At 45.2% G+C, this 23707-nt stretch overlaps 1 protein-coding gene across 1 annotated transcript in view; it reads left to right on the forward strand.

Moving 5' to 3' along the window:
- The window catches only part of MED12L (mediator complex subunit 12L), a 981938-nt gene that overhangs the window by 129084 nt on the left and 829147 nt on the right, over positions 1–23707 (forward strand). Inside the window, exon 13 of the mRNA XM_073674721.1 lies at positions 8873–8999. Coding sequence (XP_073530822.1) covers positions 8873–8999 — 127 coding nt within the window. The remainder of the gene's footprint in view (positions 1–8872; positions 9000–23707) is intronic.

Raw genomic sequence — 23707 nt, forward strand, 5'->3', positions numbered from 1 at the left:
GCCTTAAAGGTAATCTATCAGCTGGTATTTACTATGAAATCTGAGGACAGCATGAGGTAGGGATTAACACATTGAATTCATGGATGTGTCATGTCCGGCTGTGTGCTGTTGTTTACTTATTACTGAAGGTTTCATCACCGGGTGATTATCATTGCTGTGACTAGCTGGCCAACATGCAATCATCTGACTCCACTCCCTCCTGTGATAAGCAGCCCACTGTCAATAGACAATGTAAAGAGCCTGGTGTGGGCGGGGTTAGCTTTCTCAGCTCTGCTGCATTGCTAAATCTAAAAATTCTGTGTCAGAACGGCTGCTCCCAGTAATCTAAGTGATACATCATTGGATTCAGCTTCTCTTTACCTACATCAGGCTGCTGTCAGATGAGGTAGCAAAAACCTGCTGACAGATCCCCTTTAAAGTTTAGTGAAAACGTGTGATGCTAATGCTGATTATTTTTTTAGTAAATAAGAAAATCTCCATTTATGTGTCCAATATATTGTTTTATGTAAACGTATTTCCCATGCAAATTTAAATTATTAAAAAAAAATAAAAAACAAACAAGCAAATAAACAAAAAAACCCTGTCTTCCTGCAGCCAGGGTTGCCAACTTGACTTTTTATTTTTTTCTGGACAGCTTCTCAAAAAATCACGGACAGACAATATAATTTACGGCTACATTGGAAAATCATAATAAATAAATATTATCAGTGACCCCATGTCTACAGCCCATAATTCTGATGAAGACATCCACTGCATTCAGCGTAAACTGTAAAATGATCATAATTACAGTCAAAATAATCTGTAGAAGTTTCTTCAGCCTCAAAAAATCATGGACACCTCAATTTTTATATGAACAGGGCAAAAAAGTGCCCTATTTTTATGGGCTGTCCAGGAGTTGCTGGTAACCCTGGCTGCAGCCAACACTAAAGATGGCATGTTGCATAGTTTCATTGGTTGGTTAAATTTATGAACTGAATGCAGTAACACAATTATTTACCAATTTTGTAGATATTTTATCATTTATAGACAGTGTGACTGGAGATTCATGTTTGTCGAGCCGTCGGTAGGATGAGTCTGACACTGGCTACATTATTATGGCCATATATGTCTTATTCTGAAACTCTGCAGCGTTTCAGGGAAGACATACTTGAAAAGCTACTTCCAAAAGGCATGTCCCCTGCAGCTTCTACTTACCCCACTCCCCTTTCACTGACATGTCTCTCCCTTTGTGTTTCAATAAGGGAGCGAGGTGTGGAGAAGCCACCAGGGACCTGTCTCTGGAACTAGTCATCCAAAATTCATGGTCCCCAGATGGCTTTTCAAAGTATGTTTTCAAAACATGAATCTATTGTCATGTTCATGTCAGAATAGAAAATAGCATTGGCCGATACTTTACGAGAACCTGTCATCACAATTTTGTAAAAACATGGCTGTCATGGTGCTGTAATACTGATTACATTGATACCTTTGGTAAAGAAATCCGCTTTGTTGTTCTTCTTTAATTGCCATTTGAAGTTCTCTGCTAATTAGATTTCGGTGCACAGGGGCCGGACTGTATAGATTGTCTTCTGCTCCCTGTCTGTGATTCCCTAGCCCCTCTACTGACTCCAGTCTATGAATGACCTGCCTCAAAATCTCAGCAGTGACCTATCATTCACAGACCGGAGGCAGGCCGAGGGGTCGGGGAATCACAGAAAGGGAGGAGAAGATCCCCCTGTACCGTCCGGCCCCTGTGAACCGAAATCTAATAAGCAGAAAAGAAAACTTCAAATGGTGATTAAAGAAGAAAAACAGAGCAGATTTCTTCACCAAAGGTAGCAATGTAATATGTATTACAGCGTCATTGCAGCCATGTACAAAATCGTGCCAACAGGCTCTCTTTAAAAGCCATCAATATGTGATTGTTGAGCATCTGACCTTATTCTGTCCTTCCCCTGGCTGAATAAAGGGGCCATGATGCTCTCTAGGACTGTGCTACTGATCTGCACTTTCTGTAGAGTGTAGCAACCCATTCTTTCTGCTACAGATAAATCGTCAATGCAAACTTTATTTCTATGTGGAGAATTTACAATACCCAGAAACTTAATAATTTATTGCATTTACCATTAGCAGCAATTCATATAACCACGCAATTACATTTTATCATCATCCTTTGACTTTATCTTTTTTAAACTCTGAATATTGAATAAAATTAAAAATAAAGACAAATTATTCATACTTTTTCTCTTTGAACTTCCTAAACTCTTTAGATACGAGTATAGTATTATTCCTGGATTTAAGCTTCTAGTAGGAGTTTGTTTTTACTGTTTTATGCAGTAAAGAAAACAATTCGTCACTTTATTCCCAAACATCTTTGTAGAAATGATGCTTTGTGATACGGGAAACCATAGAGAGGTCCTTGCCGGGTGACTTTGGAAACTCATTGAAGTTTAGTCTAAAATAAACACTCTTTAATCTACTGTGTGAGCTCTGTGACTTCTATTTCTAGAGAATTTTCAGTAGCTGAGTATTCCCAAGTTATAAAGTGATGGTGTATTAATTGGATTTGTTGTTTTTTTTATGATCAGTGGGGTCTGATACTTGGGAGCCTCAGAAGCTTGAGAATGCATCGACTAGTGGGCTGGTTTAGCATGGCATCCCCTTCTTTGTTTTCAGAAAAAGTGGATTTCCCAAATGTCAAACCCCAACTTATAATAAAATAATGATTTATCCTTGCAAAATACCATTACTTTATAAAATAGGGAAAATCCTTTAAATTACCTGATTTTTGGATTAGTTGCTGAAAACTGTGGTAAAGCGACTTGCTCGGCTCTCCAGAGGCAGACACAGGACACACGGTTTGGGTTAACTTCCTGCTGGTTTATTCAGTGCCATAAACTCCCGCTGTGTCCCAGACCCTAAACAGACCCTCTCGGGGTTAATGGGAGAAACAAAAAGATAAGGTATGAGAGAGTCCAATAGTAAGTGAGGCTCTGTGCGCTGCAGGAAGCACAGTGATGTCTTCAGCAACACCAGTCCTCCGGTGTTGCTCTCTGGTTTCACCCAAACACAACTTGGAGACTTCACTCTACAGACCACACACTCCAGAGAAACAAAGCTGACTGACCATTTAATCCTGCTCAGCCACACCCTGAGGGGACGTAGGGGAATGACTTCCCTCCCATCTCTGTCATTCCCATAAAACCAGACCCTTTAAAAGAGTTAACCCCTAGCATATAACATGCTTGCAGAAAGTTTATTAGTTTTAGTTAACACAAGCTATCAACCTGCAATACACATACCTCCCCTCATATATTATACCAGTGACTCTGTTACATATTCCCCCTATCTGCTCAAAGCCGGGAGTTTGGGCACCTACCGATACCAGACAGGGAATTCTAGACCGGGCATCAGCGTTCCCTTGTAAGCTCCTATGTTCTATTTGAAAGTTGAAGTCCTTAAGTCCTTAAGTCCTTAGGAACCATCTAGTTACCCTGGCATTTTTCTCCCTCTTTTCCCTCAACCATCTCAACGGGGCATGGTCTGACACCAACTTAAACTTCCGACCTAGTAGGTAGTATCTTAGTGTATCTACAGCCCACTTGATGGCTAGACACTCTTTCTCTACTATTGCATAGTTCTTCTCGCATGACGAAAGTTTCCGGCTCAGATAAAGAATGGGATGCTCTTCCCCATTTATCTCTTGAGAAAGTACTGCTCCTAGACCAACCTCTGAAACATCCGTCTGGACCAGAAACTCTTTCTTAAGGTCTGGTGCTACCAGGACCGGCTGCTTACACAGTGCTAGCTTCATCTGTTGGAACACGGTATCTGTTTCCTCCGTCCACTTCACCATGCTTGATCTGGTGCCTTTTAGGAGATCCGTCAGCGGCGCGCCCATCATGGCAAAATTCGGGAAAAAACGCCACTAATATCCCACCATTCCCAGGAATGCTCTCACTTGCTTCTTGGATAGCGGTTGCGGCCAGGTCTGGATCGCCTCCACTTTATTTACTTGCGGCTTTATTTCACCTCTTCCGAAGACATAGCCCAAGTATCTGGCCTCCTCTTTTCCAACGGCACATTTTCTCGGATTTATGGTAAATCCCGCCTTCCTTACAGCATCCAGAATGGCCTGTAGTTTAGGTAGGTGACTAGCCTAGTCTGGGCTAAAGACTACGATGTCGTCAAGATAGGCTGCGGCATACATCTTATGTGGGGCTAGGATCCGATCCATAGCCCTCTGGAAGGTGGCTGGGGCCCCCTGTAGTCCGAACGGCATCCGAGTGTATTGGAAGAACCCATCAGGTGTCGAGAAAGCAGTCTTCTCCTTGGCCGTCTGGGACATGGGGATCTGCCAGTAGCCCTTCGTCAGGTCCAGAGTGGTGATTGTTATGATCTTCAACAAGTACTAAGGAAAGATAGGGGAAAGCTATCCCTACAGTAAGACTAAGCTGAATCCCTACGATGTAGCGGGCTGACTGTTCCTAGCGAACAGACCCGCCTTAGTCCTCGGCTAGTCTGAACGAAGACCTACAGCATAAAGGGAGGGGTCCCTAAAAGAACTAAGGACTGGGACAAAAATGGGACACCTCCTAAACAGAGAAGTTGTTGCAGAACACAAAAAGACAAACAGACAAAAAGGTACTAGAGGTCCCAGAAGGACAAAACAAACTGACTGAGAAAGGCACCGAAGCACCTGGCTAGAGAAACAGTCAAACACTGAAGTCCAGCACAGCCAAAAGGGTGGAGCTGGAATATAAAGGCAGATGGTCACGTGACCGCAAAACACAAGTTGGAAAAAACAAACAGGAGGCTTCTAACAGTGATGTACCTCGCCAGTCCAAGCCTCTCAATGAGTTCGTCGATGCGGGGGCATCGGGTACGCGTCACACTTGGACACCTCATTCAGCCGGCGGTAGTCATTGCAAAACCTCCACTCTCCATTGGGTTTTGGCACAAGGACTATTAGGCTCGACCACCCACTCTTTGACTCCTCTATCACCCCAAGGTCTAACAACCTCTTCACCTCGGCCGAGAACACCTCCCGGCTTGCTTCCGGAATCTGGTATGGCTTCAGATTCACTCTTACATGTGGCTCTGTTAGCGCGTCATGCTCTACCACCTGAGTATGCCCCGGCAACTCTGAGAACAGCTCCCGATTCTGCTGCAGCAGTTCTCGACACTGTTGCTTCTGGGTTGGCGATAGTTTCTGCTATATTGACCTTCTTCACCTTGCCTTCAGGAGCGGCTCCCAGGCAAGGAGTTTCCACCACTTCCCGGTCCCGCCACGGCTTGAGCAAGTTCACATGGTATATTTGGTGCGGCTTTCTTCAGCCAGGCTGGTGGACTTTATAATTAACCTCGCTGACTTTCTCCACCACCTTATACGGACCTTGCCATTTGGCCAGGAACTTGCTCTCAACTGTAGGGATTAGCACCAAAATATGGTCCCCGGGCTGGAACTGCCTCAGCCTTGCCGATCGGTTATAGACCCTTGCCTGGGCTTCCTGCGCCTGGAGGAGATGCGCTTTCAAGATCGGCAACACTCTCGCTATTCTTTGCTGCATCTGGGTGACATGTTCAATGACGCTTCGGTGTGGCATAACCTGTGCTTCCCAGGTTTCCTTAGCGATGTCCAGGAGCCCTTGCGGATGTCGTTCAAGCAGAAGCTCAAACGGAGAAAAGCCGATAGAGGCTTGCGGAACCTCCTTTACCGAGAAGAACAGGAATGGCAGCAGGTAGTCCCAGTCACGTCCGTCCTTCTCTATGACTTTCTTGAGCATCGCTTTCAGGGACTTATTAAAGCGCTCTACTAAGTCATCTGTCTGCGTATGGTAAACAGATGATCGCAGCTGGGTAATCTGGAGGACTTGCACAGCTCCTTCATTACTTTGCTCAAGAATGGGGTCCCTTGATCTGTTAGGATTTCCTTCAGCAGCCTGGTCCTGGCAAATATATGAACCAGTTCCCTGGCTATGCATTTGCTCGAAGAGTTCCTTAGCAGTACCGCTTCTGGATACCGGGTCGCATAGTCCATGATTACTAGAATGTATAGGTGGCCTCGGGCTGATTTGACTAAGGGCCCTACTAGGTCCATAGCAATCCTCTCAAAGGGGACCTCTATCACTGGTAGCGGAAATAGTGGACTACGGAAGTGGGAGGAGGGAGAGGTCATTTGGCAGGTGGGACAGGACATACAATAGTTCAGAATTTCTTGGTAGCATCCTGGCCAATAAAACCTTCTTAATATCTTCTCCTGAGTTTTCTTGACCCCTAGGTATCCCCCCAGAACATGTGAATAGGTCATATCTAGCACCCTCCATCTATATGGCTCCGGGACAAGCAGCTGTTCCACTATCTCACCGCCCCTTTGTTTGGCCACTCGATATAACAACTCCCTCTGAACTGCAAAGTGGGGGAACTTGGTGTCGGCTCCTGGCTCTTGGGCAACCCCATTATATACAGTAACCTGGTCAAACTCCCCCTTTAAGGTAAGGTCCTGTACTTGAGCAGTCCCAAAGTTCTCTTTGGACACATCTAACTCAGGGAGGTCGGTTTCCTCGGTCACCGTCTCGCCTTCATCGTCAGCAAGGATGCACAGTGGGAACTCATCCACTTGAGACTTCATTGGGGGTTCTTCTCCAGGGAGCTGGCTTTTGCTCACGCTACTTAGTCCAGTTCCCTTCCCCCAAAACTCTCAAAACAAAGAAAAATCACGGTCCAGTATGACGGGATGTATCAGGTCCTTAACCACCCCGACCTCGTGGGACTGGGCACCACAGTCTGTTCCCAGTGTCACTGTGGCCACGGGGTAGTCCTTGGCATCCCCATGGATGCACCAAACGCCCACAGTTTTGGAAGGGACCAACTAGTGGGGAAGGGTAGCTCTGATTAAAGTCACTCCATTTATGGACCCAACACACGTTTGCGGCCGGGTCGACAGTCCACACTGCAGGCTGGATACGCATAATAGGAACCTCGTCTGCCTAGGCTGCAGTCCATGAGTTCAGGGGACATATGACACCGGGCGGCTACGTGTCCAGGGTTGTGACGCCGCCAACAGACTATATCCTTAACAACAGTCCTTGCGGCACCTTCAGTGGAAGTTTGACGCCCCCTAGTGGTGGCTCTAAACCCCTTCCATGGTGAAGCCGCCCCCTTTTGGGTATCCCAGTACGGAGCAGTGATTATATCCGGTTTCCCAAGGGATTTCTCAACCACCTGGTACCTCTCTGTCAGGCCAATGAAGTCACCTGCGTTCTGGGGATCGCCCTGGGCAACCCAAGTCTGTACCGATTTTGGAAGGGAGTGCATGAATCTATCAATCACCACCCGCTCGACCATCTGGGCCGGAGTGGAGGACTCTGGCTGCAACCACTTCTGAACGAGATGCAGTAGGTCAAACATCTGCGAGCGAGGGGCTGGCGTATGCCCAGTGGTGGACTCGTTCAGCTCTCACCGCCATATTCACTCCTAGGCATGCTAAGATCTCTGTCTTTAGCTTGGCATATTCCTTGTCATCCTGCAGTGCCAAGTCATAATATGCCTTTTGGGGGTCACCCTACAAAAATGGTGCCAGAACCTCTGCCCACTGTTCTGGTGGAAGTCTCTCCCGATCAGCCACCCTTTCAAAGACTGTCAGAAAGGCTTCTACATCATCCACGGGTGTCATCTTCTGAATGTCCCGTCTTACCACCTTCCTGACGTGTGAGTCATCAGTCGGCCCTGGGGGTGGGGCAGTCGCTCTGGCCTGGATGGCATCTGCCAAAAGCTGTATCCGGTGCTGCTGCTGTGCCTTTTGCTGCAACTGGATCTGTTGTAGTAACAGTTTGGTTGTCTCTTGTTGAGCTTGCTGCTGCTGTAGCTCCCGGTGTTGCTGTAATTGTTGCAGGTGCTGCTGATGTTGCTGCTGCTGGCTCTGGACTAAATGCTTAATTAGCTCCTCCATGTTGCCGGATATCTCTGCCTGGTTGATATCCACCGTTCTCTGTGGCAGGTACACGTATTCCTGGATCTTTTCCCGCATTCTCCACCAACTGTGGTAAAGCGACTTGCTCGGCTCTCCAGAGGCAGACACAGGACACACGGTTCGGGATAACTTCCTGCTGGTTTATTCAGTGGCAAAAACTCCAGCAGTGTCCCATAAAAATAAACAGACCATCTCGGGGATAACGGGAGAAACAAAAAGATAAGGTATGAGAGAGTCCAATAGTAAGTGAGGCTCTGCCCGCTGCAGGTAGCACAGTGAAGTCTTCAGCAACACCAGTCCTCCGGTGTTGCTCTCTGGTTTCATCCAAACACATCCGGAGACTTCATTCTCCAGACCACACACTCCAGAGAAACAAAGCTGACTGACCATTTAACTCTGCTCAGCCACACCCTGAGGGGAGGTAGGGGAATGAATTCCTTCCCATCTCTATGTCATTCCCATAAAACCACACCCTTTAAAAGAGTTAACCCCTAGCATATAACATGCTGGCAGAAAGTTTATTGGTTTTAGTTCACACAAGCTAGCAACCTGCGTGACACATACTGTATGTAATAATACAAGCATGCATTCAGATAGATAAATATTATACCATAAGCATATCCTTACAACATACCTTAAGGCCACATTCACATGTTAAGTATTTGATTGCAAATTGCTGAATCCTGACCGTGTGCTGCATGCACACTGTCAAGATTCCATGCTGTGGCATGAAAATGGGTGGTCAAGTGTCTGCAAGTGTGTAATTTGCATAATTGTGGTCACATGCCAGTTAGCTTCTCATGCATATTTCTATGGTCCTTTTTTAATCAACTAGAATGAAAGGATTTGCATTATTTACTAGAACAGCTTTTATTTGTTTACTGAACATTAGATTGTTATTAATTTTTGGGTGTTTTTCAGCGATGCAGTGAGTCCGAGGTTTTGGATGAAAAGGAATCTATCTCTTCTACTTCCCTTGCTGGATCTAGCTTGTCCATATTCCAGGGTATTCTGCTTCGATTTTTAGATTCACAAGCTCCATCTCTCAGTGAGTTTTTTTTTTCTCCACTGTTGTAGAGTTATACAAATTGTTTATTTGAAATATTGGATCCCAAGGGAAAAAAAACTATATTGTTAAAAATTGTACATTATTATTAAATAACATGGTTAAAGTGGTTCTACTGGTATAGAAAAAAAACTAAAGGAAATGTCAATATAAATACATTCCTAAATAGGTACTGTCCGGTGTCAACAGTTGTGTGAGCAGCCTCTACTTACCTCAGCACCCTGGTATCTCCAGTATTAGATCAGATAGACAGGGTAAGTGTAGCAGCGAGGCTGGAGCAGTATGCTCATAAAACACTCACCCCCAGTAGGCAGAAATCGGGATCAATCCTACAAGGGTCTCAGGGAACGCCCCCAACAGGATCCAGAAACTCCACCTTACCACAGGAAGAGAAAGATGATGTTACTCTAAAATGGCCACTCATTCACAGGAATCCCCTGTAGTGTCTAACTCTACTATAGGAAATAAAAATGGTCCTGACGGCGTGCTCACAGGGGAAGCACCCTCATTAATGGATGTCCTCACCACAGTCATTAAATGTAATTCTAATCTAACTACACTGGCAGGCCTGGTGGGATATATCCAAGAAACCATCTCCATAATCCGTCATGATGTATGGGCTGGATTGGAACGCACCGCTGTGGTTGAGGGCAGAGTCAGTGGGTTGGAGGACGCCCTTCCCCCCCTGTCCGCAGTGCTGTTTGCTAAAACAGACAACTTGGAAAATCGCCTGAGATGTAATAACATAAGACCAGTTGGTGTGCTGGAAAAAGGGGAAGGGGGGACCAGGACAGTTTTTTGAAAAATGGCTCCTAGATACTGTACATTTGGAAAAGAGGTCCTTAGTCCCCTGTTCGCAGTGGACAGGGCACATAGAGTCCCTACAAGACCTGAGCCAGTGCGTAGACCTCCCAAACCTATCCTAATTAAAATTCTCCACTATAAAGACAGCATAATGTCTCTAAGGAAGGCAAGGGATAAGCAAGATATCCAGCTTGGCGGGCAAAAGACTTCATTATTTCCAGACTTTTCTGTGGAAGTTCAACGCAGAAGATCCTTGTTCCTGGATATTAAAAGGAGAATGAGGGTGCTAAGACTACTGTATTCTATGATTTATCCTGCTAAATTGAGAGTGGTGACCCTGCGTTCAACTTCATTCTTCGAGTCTCCCAGAGATGTTCTGAGATGGCTGGACACTCATGAACCTCAGATTCGGCAGGACACGAAGGCTGAGAGGGCCTGAATTGAAGATGAAATATGAAGATGGAAACTAGTCACTTGACATAAATAGTTTGATATATATCGGTTGAAACCTTGACCCTGCTAGGTGTTTATTCTGTAGCGGTTTCCCTGTCTGTAATGGATTGAGCACTGCTTGTGAGACACAGGCACTTTATCTTTATAAACAGAGAGTGTAACAAATGGTTAGGTGATTTTTTTTGTGCCTCATCCCTTATGTTTAAGGGTAGGATTACATCACCTTGGGAGGGTAGAGTGTTTTTGGGTGAGAGGTAGTTTTTGGTTATACTTAAGTACAATTAAGCGGGTGGTAAAAACTGAAATGGTAGTGATATTTGCATACAGTATATTGTTTTGTGCACAGCATGAGTCCAACAGTTAAATTTTGCAAGCAATCTTTGAGTATATTTGGAAAATCAACTGTACGATTATAGCCCTGCACGAGACGCATATAACAAATTACTTCATTACTATGCTGCATAGGTCCTGGATTGGTTATAACCTACACTCCGTGTATTCCAATTTCTCAAGAGGAGTTAGCCTTTTGGTACATAAAAATATTCCCTTTTAAGCATATAGACTTCTTTAAAGATGACAAAGGGAAGTTTGTTGGGGTACGGTGTACAATAACCCATTTCGAGTGTATCATTGTAGTAGGAAAACTTGCTAATTAGCCAGATAAACCTCTAATAGTAATGGGGGAGTTCAACAATATTTGCAATCCTGGCAAAGATAGGTTACCTTGAGGCAATGACACTTTGTCTCCCTTTGGTTGGCTTATAAATAAGCTAGGCCTAATAGATATTTTATTCCCTTTCAAGAATATGCAATTATTATATGGTTCCTCCAATATTAAACATTGAGTACTCCCCTAGATCCTTATCAGATCTCTCTCCTAATTTATTTCAGGTAGAGATACGGCCCGTTAGATCAAGACACACTTCAACACTGCTCTGGCTGGCTCTCCATACAGAGAAAGTGAAGAACTGGTGAGAGCAGAGTTGAAGCATGCGCCGGAGCTCAAAATCTAAGATGACAGCTGCTCCCTGTCCTGGCGCCACCCCCTCTACTAAGTACTGGCAGTGTTCTGCATCAACACAGTGGTTAGCAGAGCGGGCAGAGCCGGCACTGGGAGCTTTTGAAATCTTTGAATTTGAGAGCAGATGCAGCCAGAGCAGGTGCAGCCTATAGAGCGGGCAGCGCCAGTGCAAGGAGAACGTGCTATGTTTGTGAGTGAACAGTACATGCCGTGAACACGAGTCAGCCGGCACAAACGGTCAACGCAGTGATCGCAGTCAGCCAGTACAAACTGTGAAGACAGTTTTCACAGTCAGCCAGCACAGTGAATCCAGTCAATCAGCACAAAAGGTGAATGCTGTGAAAGCAGTCAGCCAGCACTCTTGTGTGGTTCTATCTTTGAATTAGAGCAGACACGGCCAGTACTTAGCATAGGGAGCAGTCCATCTTGGACAGGGACAGCTCTCTGAACCCTGATACCCAGGAACAACTCTCTTAGCTCTACTACCCAGGGACAGCGTTCTCTTAGCCCTACTACCCAGGAACAGCTCTCTGAGCCCTACCACCCAGGGACAGCTCTCTGAGCCCTACCACCCAGGGACAGCTCTCTGAGCCCTACCACCCAGGGACAGCTCTCTGAGCCCTACCACCCAGGGACAACTCTCTGAGCCCTACCACCCAGGGACAGCTCTCTGAGCCCTACCACCCAGGGACAGCTCTCTGAGCCCTACCACCCAGGGACAGCTCTCTGAGCCCTACCACCCAGGGACAGCTCTCTGAGCCCTACCACCCAGGGACAGCTCTCTGAGCCCTACCACCCAGGGACAGCTCTCTGAGCCCTACCACCCAGGGACAGCTCTCTGAGCCCTACCACCCAGGGACAGCTCACTGAGCCCTACCACCCAGGTGTAAGAGGGTTGCCAGGATGGTCATGCACCTCTTTCCATTTTGTGTACGTATTATTCTACTCTTTGTTTATATATGAATATGTAAATATCTATTGTCTAATGTTAGTTACAGGGTCAGTAAATGTTAGGAGTAGATAGTGTATTAGATTAGGAATTAGGTACAGTGCAGTGGTGGGCACAACAGTTTAGGATTGAAATAGTTAAAATATTTAGTAATAGCTCCAGTGTAGAAGGAGCCGGGGTAGTAACGGAGAAGTTTGCTCAGCACCGGCAGAGACGGTTGTTGATTGGTCCTGTTAAAAAGGGGGAGGAGTTTGGGCCAGAGGGGAGCAATGATTATTCCTGTTAGGAATCAGTCTTGTCAGAGCAGCAGTTGCTGTTGGTTACGTTTAACCCCTTTAAAGCCCATGACATACTAATACACGTCTGTGCCCTGGGCTTTAAGAGCCTGACCCGTATTAGTACGTCATCGCGATCGCGCGTTCACACAGGCTGTGCGGGCGCGATCGCCGCCGGGTGTCAGCTGATTGTCACAGCTGAAACCCGGTACTATGTGCAGGGAGCGGTCCCGCACCGCTCCCAGCACATTAACCCCCGCAATGCTGCGATCGAAGTCGATCGCAGCATTGCGGAGGCAAGGGGAGGTCATCGGTATACTCACCTCCTCTTCCGGCCTCCAGCGCTGTCTGCCGCGGCTTCCCGGGTGTTGCCATGACGACCCGATGTCGTCATGACAACATCCGGGTCACCAGACAGCAGGAAGATTGTTTGGACATGCGCAGTGCATCTCCAAACTATCTTCTCCCTGTCCAGCGCTGACTGCCTGCATGGCACAGGGATGGTGCCATGCAGGCGATCAGAATAAAAAAAGTGAAAGTCCCATAGTGGGACAAAGTAAAAAAGTGTAAAAACTCCCAGAAAGTGAAAAAAAAAATAAAAAAAAATAATCCACTAAAAATAAAAATATAATGTACCCATCAATAAATATTATTATGAAAAAAAAACAAACAATAAAAGTACACATATTTGGTATCGCCGCGTCCGTAACGACCTGGCCTATAAAACTGTTCCACTAGTTAACCCCTTCAGTGAACACGGTAAAAAATAAATAAAAAACAAAGCAAAAAACAATGCTTTATCATCATACCGCCAAACAAAAAATGGAATAACACGCGATCAAAAAGACGAATATAAATAAAAATTGTACCGCTGAAAACGTCATCTCGTCCTGCAAAAAACAATCTACCATACAGCTCCATCATCCAAAAAATTAAAAAGTTACAGCTCTCAGTATAAAGCGATGCAAAAAAACAATTTTTTCTTTAAAATAGCTTTTATTGTGTAAAAGCGCCAAAACATAAAAAACGATATAAATGTGGTACCGCTGTAAACGTACTGACCCGAAGAATAAAGCTACCTTATCAATTTTACCACACCCGGAGCAGAATAAAAAAAAACAAAAAAAACAATTCCTGAATTGTTGGTTTTTGTTTATTCTGCCTCCCAAAAGCTGGAATAGAAAGCGATCAAAAAATGTCACATGCCTGAAAATGGCACCAATAAAAACGTCAACTCATCCCGCAAAAAACAAGCCGTCACATGACTCTGTCGGCCAAAATATGGCGATGCAAAAACTAGATTTTACAAAATATGTGTCTTTTAGTGTGTGACAGTTGTCAATCATAAAAACCCGATATGATTCTGGTATCGCTGTAATCGCACCAACCCGAGGAATAAAGTAATCTCATCACTTATACCGCACGAGGAACGGCTTAAAAAATAAACGCTAGGGCTGGGGTTGGGGTTGTGCTAATGTTAGGGTTGGGGTTGTTTTTTTTTTTCAAAAGTAAAAAAAAAAATAAAAAAAAATGACGATATGGCAACTAGTGTTGAACGCAAGTGCTCGCTACTTGAGTTTGCATCGGGTGCTCGAGTATGCACTAAGTATCGCGGGTGCTCGAGTCTCCGCCCCATATGCTTCGCGGCCAAAAAAAACTCACGGGGATTGCCTGCCATGCACGAGCGATCCCCGCATGTTTTTTTTGGGGTGTCTAATAACCGTGAAACATGCGGGCGGGGACTCGAGCATTTCACTTGAGCACCCGTGATACATGGTGCATACCTGAGTACCCGATGCAAACTCAAGTAGCGAGCACTTGCGCTCAAGAGTAATGACAACTTATTCAATATGATGACCTAATGTTATCAAAATCTGTGTCGTACCTCTGGGTTCAAAATGTTCACTATACCCCTTAATAAAATCCTTGAGGGGTATAGTTTCCAAAATGGGGTCACTTGTGGGGGAGCTCCACTGTTTAGGCACTGTTCAGGGGCTCTCCAAACGCGACATGGTGTCCGCTAACAAATTGAATGGAAAATCTGCTCAAATTGTTAGCGAACACCATGTTGCGTTTGGAGAGCCCCTGATATGTCTAAACAGTGGAGCTCCCCCACAAGTGACCCAATTTTGGAAACTAGACCCCCCAAGGCACCTATCAAGATGCATAGTGAGAACATGGAACCCCTAGGTGCTTCACAAATTGATTCGTAAAAATGAAAAAGTATTTTTTTTTCCACTTTTTCATTTTTACGAATCAATTTGTGAAGCACCTGAGGGTTCCAAGTGCTCACTATGCATCTAGATACAGCCATTAATTTAAATAGATTATTCCTAAATATAGAATGGAATTAAATCTATTCTTTCTTTAGATGCCAATAAAGCCTTTGATAGTTTTAGTGGGGATATTTGTGGGCAGTTCTTAAAGAAATGGGCTTTGGTCCTAATTTCATTAAATGGATTAGGATTAGTGATGAGCAAATGTTCTCACCACTGCTCGGTACTCGCCCGAGCATCACGGTGCTCGACAAGCTTGGCGCTCAGCGAGTATTTCCAGGTTGCTTGGGCGGGAACTCGGGTCCTCGCCCCCTGCATGTTTGCCGCTCTTTAGAGAGCCAATGAACATGCAGGGATTGCTTGCCATGCACTGTAATGCCGTAGCCATGTTGGTTGTGGGCATTACAGTAATTGGCTGGCCGCACAGTGTCATCAGATCTATATAAGACCTGGCGCCGCCATGCTCGTCACAGTCTACCCTGGAAACAGGCAGAGTAGGGAGAGCTGCTGCTGAGTCAGGGAGAGATTTCTTTGTTTATAGTTAGTATAGGTATTCCACAACATATAAACTGCTCAAAAAAAATAAAGGGAACACTCAAATGTTAAAAAGCAATCCAGAGTACATAATTTTTCTGATCTATTTGCTTGGTTGCACTGCAGAATACTGCCATATCGTTTCCATATTACAGCGATAAAAATCCAGAAATTGGAACTGAATGTGGAAAATATTGGCCTCCTTTTCCATTTTGTTGCAGTGTGTCGGTCAAGCTATTCACACTAGGTCTCTGTGAAGAATAGTATTAGTAAACTACAAGCCTGCTATTTAAAACCGTGGTTCTCTTGTCAGCCGTATCACATATAATAGCGTTCCAAAATCAACCATCTCTGCCTTCCATTTTGTTGCAGTGTGTTGGTCAAGCTATTCACACTAGGTCTCTGTGTAGAATAGTATTAGTAAACTACAGGCCTGCTATTTAAAACCGTGGTTCTTTGTCAGACGTATCAAATATAACAGCGTTCCAAAATCAGCCATTTCTGCCTTCCATTTCGTTGCAGTGTGTCTGTCAAGCTATTCACACTAGGTCTCTGTGAAGAACAGTATTAGTAAACTACAGGCCTGCTTTTTAAAATCATACTTCTCCGTCACACGTATGACATATAACTGCGGTTCAAACCCAGCCATTTGTAGTGAACGTGGAAAATATTGTCCTCCATTTATAGATTGTAGCAGTGTGTCAATGTACACCATTTTACTGCTCCATTTGCTTGTTCACAGAATACAGCCAGATATTTTTAGTTTTATTCATATTACAGTATTGTGGAAGCAGAGGAACTTTTTTCAATGATCAGATGCACGTGATCCATATGACTGCCGTAATAATACAGAAATTTTGTGGAGCATGCCAAATATTCCACTCCATTTAAAATCAGTCACCTGTGTTTTGTTGAACCAATTGACACTTGGTCGCTGACAAATACCATACTATTAGGCGACTGCCTGAAACGATGGCCATCAGACGTTATCCCATATAACTGTCCTAATAATCCAGCAATTATTGTGAGCATTTCAAATATTACACTCCATTTAAAATATTGCAGTTGTGGGTTCAAACCTATTCACATTTGGCCACTGACAAATAGCATATCGGTGAACAATGTTGTCAGTGTATTACGCCACTTTTACGGACTGACAAAAAAAAAACGTACAAAAAACAAGCTAAAATGGAAAAAATGTTAAGAAACATTCTTTCCATTCCAGGGTAATAACTTTTATATAAGGCCAAAGAAATAAAAAAAAATAGTCATGGACTGTGGAAGACATTTATGCGACCAGAATGAACACTCATCTGTAGCTGGTGATGATACCACTTAGCAGCACCTGTCCCTACTGTAAATGCATCTAACAGCGCTATCGATAGGGAATAGAAAAGATTTTACATATTTTTGGGCAGCACCTGCAGCACGCAGTGTAAGGCAATAATACCTGGCTGGATCAGTGTAATACGCTATCCATACTGCGATACCTCACCCATAAAAGAATTTCAGATAAGACAGTTAATATTCTAGAATATAGAATCTATTTGAATTGTCCTTCCCATTATTAAGGAGCGTGTCTCCTATACTGTTATTGCATATGCAGCAATTTCAAGGGCTGCCAAAAATTAGGACTAACTCCACTACACATTTGAAGAGACATAAAAAAAATAAAAAATAAAAACACAGTAGGATCTTTTTAGTGTAAAAACCAGACTCGCCAATGAAACCTCAATGTAATCACATTGTTCAGCTTTTGCACCTCCTCCTCCTGTTCGGCCTCCATCTCCGAAATGAACACATCAGTCACAAACTGGAAGCACTGAAGCACTGCCTTGGCCAAGCGGCAACAGGCTGTGCTGAAGATAATATGCTTAATGCTTAGATGACAAACCGCCCATCGCTGCAGAGCTTTTGAAAGCTGTAACATAGCAGCCTGATCTGTGGCTATCACCACTGAATATATAGCCAGGCATGGTCGTGTGTGACAATGGACGGAACCTGGTGGCGGAGAAACGACAGTCGGAGTAGATACGGTTTCCCTCTATGCCAATCTGTCAGGAAGATATTGAGAAATATTGAACATATTCTTTCTTGCTTCCTTTGAAGCCCTCCTCACCCCTCCCTTATCCATCTTTTGTAAAAAGACAAGAGCTGTCTCCATGTAAATCTCAGCCCAAAGAACCAATTAACACACGGCTGAGATGTGACTGGTAAAACTATAACCTACTTAAAATGGAAGTAGATTTCCCCTGGCAAAGGCAGGGGGCAATTTACAGATAACTGTTGAAATCTCATTCACAGAACTTCAAAGGGGGTTTAAGCAAAGACTGCAGGATTTTCAACTCCGATATGAAATATGGAATAACTAAAATTCCATACATCCGGTAATGATGAGACCCATATTTTTAGTGGCAGGGTCAGCTAGGGAACGATAGGGATATTTTTCTGTCGCTAAAAAACCCTCTGTGGAGCTGTAGCGCAAAAACATCAGAATAGCAGACTGCAACTATGCGATATGTGGTCTCTAAATGAAGGTAAAATCATAATAGAAAATATGGTATCTCTTTGGGGTTCTGGGATCAACGAGCGATAAGTTATCCCAAAAAACAGGTTTTTAATACAAACATGAAGGGTGGAGCCTCAGCCCCTGTGATGTCGGCACAAGGGGGTATGGAAAGGTCTCTCCCTTAAGCATAAAATAGTTTGCTGAGGTTGGAGATTCATTCATTGCCAGAGGGGTATAAGGACTATAAGCAACGGATCCTGTTAGATAACAGTCTAATCAAATCTGGGAGCCCCTCCTCCGCCCATATTGAATTGTCTCAGTGATCGTATAGTAAGTTTCTTCCTTAATCTGTATTATTTTGTGTAACTGCTTGTGTATTTTAATGTCTCCCTTGTAAACTCTTGTATATTTTTCTTAAACACTGCCTCCCTTTTGGATGAAATATAAAATTTAATAGGTCTGTTTCTTTTGTGCTGTAATCATTCCCTCCCCCAAAGCCATACGCTACCAGAATGCAGGCGTCCGCCCAGGCCTGTATTATATTTGAAATCTGGACGGTGGTGGCAGAGAATATTAATAATTGGGCTATCGTGAAGCTGATAGTGACTGTACGGAGGGCGTAAGCACGTATTTCATGCGTTTGAATCCCGAGGTGTGACGCCATATGCTCACTGGTCTCCTGCTAATACCTAAGAAGTGAGTAATCTGGATCATGTGCTCGCGATTCCGGATGAAATCCGCGACACAGTGACGGCACTGTGAGATATTGTATGATCTCCCCGGTGTCGTCACTGTGGTCTACCTGACACAGTCCTTTCACTCAGCTAAAGATTATGGCTGTGATGAAATACAACTCTCACCGAGAAGCAATGTCAGACTGAAAAACATTTTGCCCACCAGAGGATTTGATTCTGAGGGCTCACCTTTCTCCCCTGCTCTAGAGCCCCATAGCAGCTGCAAAGTTTGCGCTATCATGAACTCTCCTGATGGAGAAGCCAGGGCCCACCCGAGGATTCTCTAATGGGCCCATCCAACCCTGCCGAGAAGCAGCCCTGGCTAAGAAAAGTCTGTGGTAAGGTTCCTGGACACTCTATGGCTGCTTTTTTTTACTGAGGGGGAAACCCACACAAACATGTGGAGAACATACAAAATCCTTACAGATGTTGTCCTTGGTGGGATTTGAACCCAGGACTCCTTCACTGCAAGACTTCAGTGTTAACCTATGAGCCACTGTGCTGCCCTCTCTGTTCTCCCTCTGATATCTAACATGCTGGAGAAACTTGCACCTACTGCCACTCAGTATCTTCAGCTCCTTTATGAGAAACTAATGAATTTGGGCAGCCACTCAGTCTACCAAATAAAATTCCTGAGAAGGAAATTGTGGATGGAAACTAATGTATTTGGGCAGAAGAAAAGGAAATTGTGGATGGCTTTGCTACTGCTACTGGGGGCATTGCTAATACCTTGGCTTTGTGCCATAGTTCACTGGAAATATTCCAGGCTGGTTGGAGCCAAGCTTATTCGCATAGAAAAGTACCAGCAACAAGCTAAGGAGATGGTGGCCTCTGTCATCATCATGACCTCACCTCAGCACTATGAACTCTCCTGAAGGAGAAGCCAGGGCCCACTGGAGGAGTCTCCAGTTCTCTGGTAGGCCGGTCCAACCCTGCCAAGAAGCAGCCTTGGCTAAGAAAAGTCTGTGGGAAGGTTCCCGGACACTCTATGGCTGATTTTTTTTACTGTGAACTCTTGAACTCTGTACCCCAACTTATCAGACACTCGCCTACTGTTTAAACCTTTAAAAGGAAGCTAAAGACCCACCTCTTTCGACAAGCCTACAACCTGCAGTAACCCTCGTTCCACCATACCACTGCATCACCTAGCTGTACCTTCACCTACTGTATCCTCGCCCATTGCTTATAGATTGTTTGTGCTTCCTCACAGGCAGGGTCCTCTCTATTCTTGTACCAGTCCGTGACCTCTTTTCACATATAAAGTGCAATGGAATAAATGTAATTTGGGTCAGTTGATGGCACTTTCCTGGTGACTGCCTCTAAATTGATGTATTTTGGCAGCTTTTGGTCCCGTTTGAAGGTGTTGTGTATACATTTGGTTTTGGCACCCATTGAATCCAATGGCATTCGGCGAATATTCGACAATTACATTGGCGAATGTTGCAGAAACGGAGATTGTAATCCGAAACGAATATTGAAAGATTCGCTCGTCTCTAATCAGAAACACCCTTAAAAAAATTATGTGGCTGTTGCATCACGGTCGCCCTGGTGATATGGTGGTGGAGGATGAGGAGAAGGAGGAGGGGGATATAAAATAAAACAATTCCTGAGGGGTATACCCATGTCTGGGTGTCAAGGGGTGCATGGGAATAGACCCCCCAAAAAATAACTACTGGATTTGAGTTTGTTTGATGCTATCATCTGGTGGTGTTGAGAGAAGTCTGACCTAATCCAAACCTTTTTCAATTTTATAAGAGTCAGCCTGTCAGCATTTTCAGTTGACAAGCGGATGCGCCTATCAGTTTTATCAGTTATAATGCCCCTGGCGGCACTAAAAACCATCTCTGACAAAACGCTAGTGGCTAGGACCTCCAAAGCTTAGAAAGACAGTTCATGCCACGTGTCCAGTTTGCATCTTCGAAAACTTTTCCCTCTTTGTCAGAGTACCCCATATATCAGGGCCTGCTTGCTGGGAAGGTCAGAAAAAACTGTCCCAGACCTTTGACAGCATTCTCCTGCCTCTGCCACATCTGGTTTGTGTCTCCCTCGCTTGTACTCCTTGGTTGTCCAATGAACTGTCTTACTGTGACCTCTGCTGCCAGCGTTGTAAGATGGGAATTTTTTTGTTGTTGTAATTCTTCAACAAGAGCCTGAACTTAATATCTCCAAAAATGAACTCCTTTGGTTCCCTCCCTCTACTAACCTATCTATACCTGACTTTGCAATTTCCTTTAGGTGGTGCCACCATAACTCCGACTCGGCACACCTGCTATCTTGGAGTCATATTTGACACACAATTTTCCTTTATTCAACGTGGAAAATCACTCATTCGCTCATGTCACCTGCACCTTAAAAACTTCTCCAGAAGTCGACCTTTTCTCACCTTTGATACTGTAAAAACTCTTACTGTCGCTGTTATTCACTAGTGCAACTCTCTTCTAATCTTCTAAACAAACTGTCTCCTCTAAAATCACTTCTGAATGCATCAGCCAGGGTCGTATTTCTATCAAGTCGCTTCACCGATGCCTCTACCCTGTGTCATAAATTTAATAAGCCAGTGGATCAAGAATGTTTAAACAGCAGCGTCTTAGTCATATACACCTTTATCAGCATGCTCTGTATGGCTGTGTGGTGAAAGCCATAAATGTGGGACTCAGTGCCTCACATGCAGGAAGTTATTCAAAACGTTTAAGTTGAGGTGCCTATTTGATGTCCGGCGTCCTGACGCGGTATCCACCGCTTGTCAGCATGTGGCGCCACATGCTGACAAGCGGTGGATACCGCATATCTACCCTGTGTCAGTCATTGCACGGGTTAGGTTAAACAATCACTACAGAATACAATACAAACTCATCTCTCTCACCAACCAAACTGTCCACAGTTCTGCACCGGCCTACATCTCTTCCTTCATTTCTGTGTATCACCCCTCCTGTGCCCTCCATTCTGCAGCTGATCTAAGACTGACATCCTCCTTAATCAGAACCTCACACCTCCGTCTCCAAGAATTCTCTTGTGCCGTGCCAGTTTTCTATAGTGCCCAAAATGCGTACAATGCGATGGTCATGGTAAAGGCAGGGGAACATAAAGCCAGCCTTGTGTGCCCGACTGCCAACAGCCAAGACTTCCCTATACACCTCCTCATTATCACTCAATCCGCATTGAGATGAGATGAGGCTGGGCTGGGTAGCATCACCCTGTATAGTTCCTTGCTCCACCTGCAATGCCTCCTCTTTAATTGTGAGCAGCGAGCATTTCAGTAGACAGAGAAGTGGGATGGTGACGCTAATTATCGCTCATCATCTTGGTGGAGTCCTCAAAGTTTTGAAGGAGGGCACAGATGTCAGATATCTATGCCCACTCATCCATCAGCTCTTATGTGCGGAGGCTGACCTGAATGCCGACGGACGTGTTGAAGTTGGTACTAAACAATTGCTCTCTGCTGCTCAAAATCATTCCAAACATCTGCAATGTTGATTTCCAACGTGTAGTCACATCGCACACCAGTTGGTGAGCTGGAAGCTGCAAACGCTGCTGAAACCCTGCCAGGGAGGCGGAAGCTGTAGCTGACTTTATGAAATGGGCACACACGTGGCGTACTTTCACAAGCCGCTCTGGCAGATCCATGTCGATTTTGAGAAACTGCAGAACTACTAAGTTGAGCACATGGGCCAGGCATGGTACACGTGCGAGCTTTCCTAGCTTTAGAGCTGCCACCAGGTTCTCTGATACAGCTTTCAACAACTCTGCAATGGTGTGTGGTTTGTCGCCTAAGTATACAGTCCTGCTTATTATTATTGGCACACACGAAGTTTAAGTAAATAATCTGGAATATGTCCTGAAAAAATGAATCAAGTGGAGATGGAGGCTGAAGACGAGGAGGATGTGGTGGTGCAGGAGTTGTAGAATGTAGGGGCAACCCTGATTGACCTAGGGCCCACAATTCTCTGCATCGGGAGGATGTGTTCCGTCCCAGGGTCCCACTGTGTCCCGCCTTCCACAATATTAACCCAGTGGAATGCGTCTCTGAGATGAACCGTCCCTGGCCACATTGACTTGTCCACGTATTTGTGGTTAGGCGGTCCTTCCCAGTAAGTGCACTGGGGAGGGCACAGGTAAAATTCTAGGACCCGCGTTTGTGGAAGGCGGAGACGTTACCTGGAGAAATAGTGGTGACTGGGGACAGAGTTTGGACACCCAGCCGCTGCCGCCCTGAGGTTTTGGAAAGCTTCCGCCTCCACGAGCCTAAAAGGCAATATTTCTAGTGCAAGCTGTCTAGAAATGTGGCAGTTTAGTATTGCGGCCTGTGGGTGGGTGGGTGGCTGGCTGCATACTTGCGCTTGCATTCCAAGTAACAGAAAACTAAGGAGATGGATGGCCTCCTCATCATCACAACCTGCAAGGTTTGCGCAATGAAGTCTCCTGATGGAGAAGCCAGGGCCCACCCGAGGATTCTCCGATTCTCTGGTGGGCCCGTCCAACCCTGCCGAGAAGCAGCCCTGGCTAAGGAAAGTGTGTGGGAAGGTTCCCAGACACTCTCTGGCTGTTTTTTTTTTTATTGTGGACTGGCTCCGTACTATCCCTGGCCACATTGACTTGTCCACGCGTTTGTGGTTAGGCGGTCCTTCCCAGTAAGTGCGCTGGGGAGGGCACAGGTAATGTTCTGGGACCCGCACTTGTGGAAGACAGAGAACTGGGAGAAATAGTGGCAGCTGGGGTCCGAGTATGGACACCCGGCCGCCGCTGCCATGAGGTTCCACGAGCCTAAAAGGCAACATTTCAAGTTCAAGTGACGCGCCCCCTGGGCCATGGGGTACTCGGTGCTGGGCCGGTCATTGCTAGGGGAGATGTCACAGTGGCGGTGACCCGGTCCGTGACCCAGGGCGGTCAGTAAAAAGGAGATATTATTTACAGGGGAATTAAAGTTCTTTTTATACAGTTTGTGACGCCACCTGTGGTATGCGGCTAAAGGGAGCCGCCGCTGCGGAGCAGGTCCTCTGGAGCTGTTGTTAATGCAGCAGAGTTGGTCTAGCTCTCCACAGGTAGAGCTTAGCTCCAGGGCTGTGCTGAAATGCTATGGATGTTGCTGTAGCAGTTGTGGTGCAGTGTAGTGCAGGGGGTGATGGCGCAGCAATAAT

Source organism: Phyllobates terribilis, unplaced genomic scaffold (genome assembly GCF_046119375.1).
Source record: "Phyllobates terribilis strain yellow unplaced genomic scaffold, ASM4611937v1 Scaffold_3__8_contigs__length_932513732, whole genome shotgun sequence".
Classification (NCBI taxonomy): Eukaryota; Metazoa; Chordata; class Amphibia; order Anura; family Dendrobatidae; genus Phyllobates; species Phyllobates terribilis.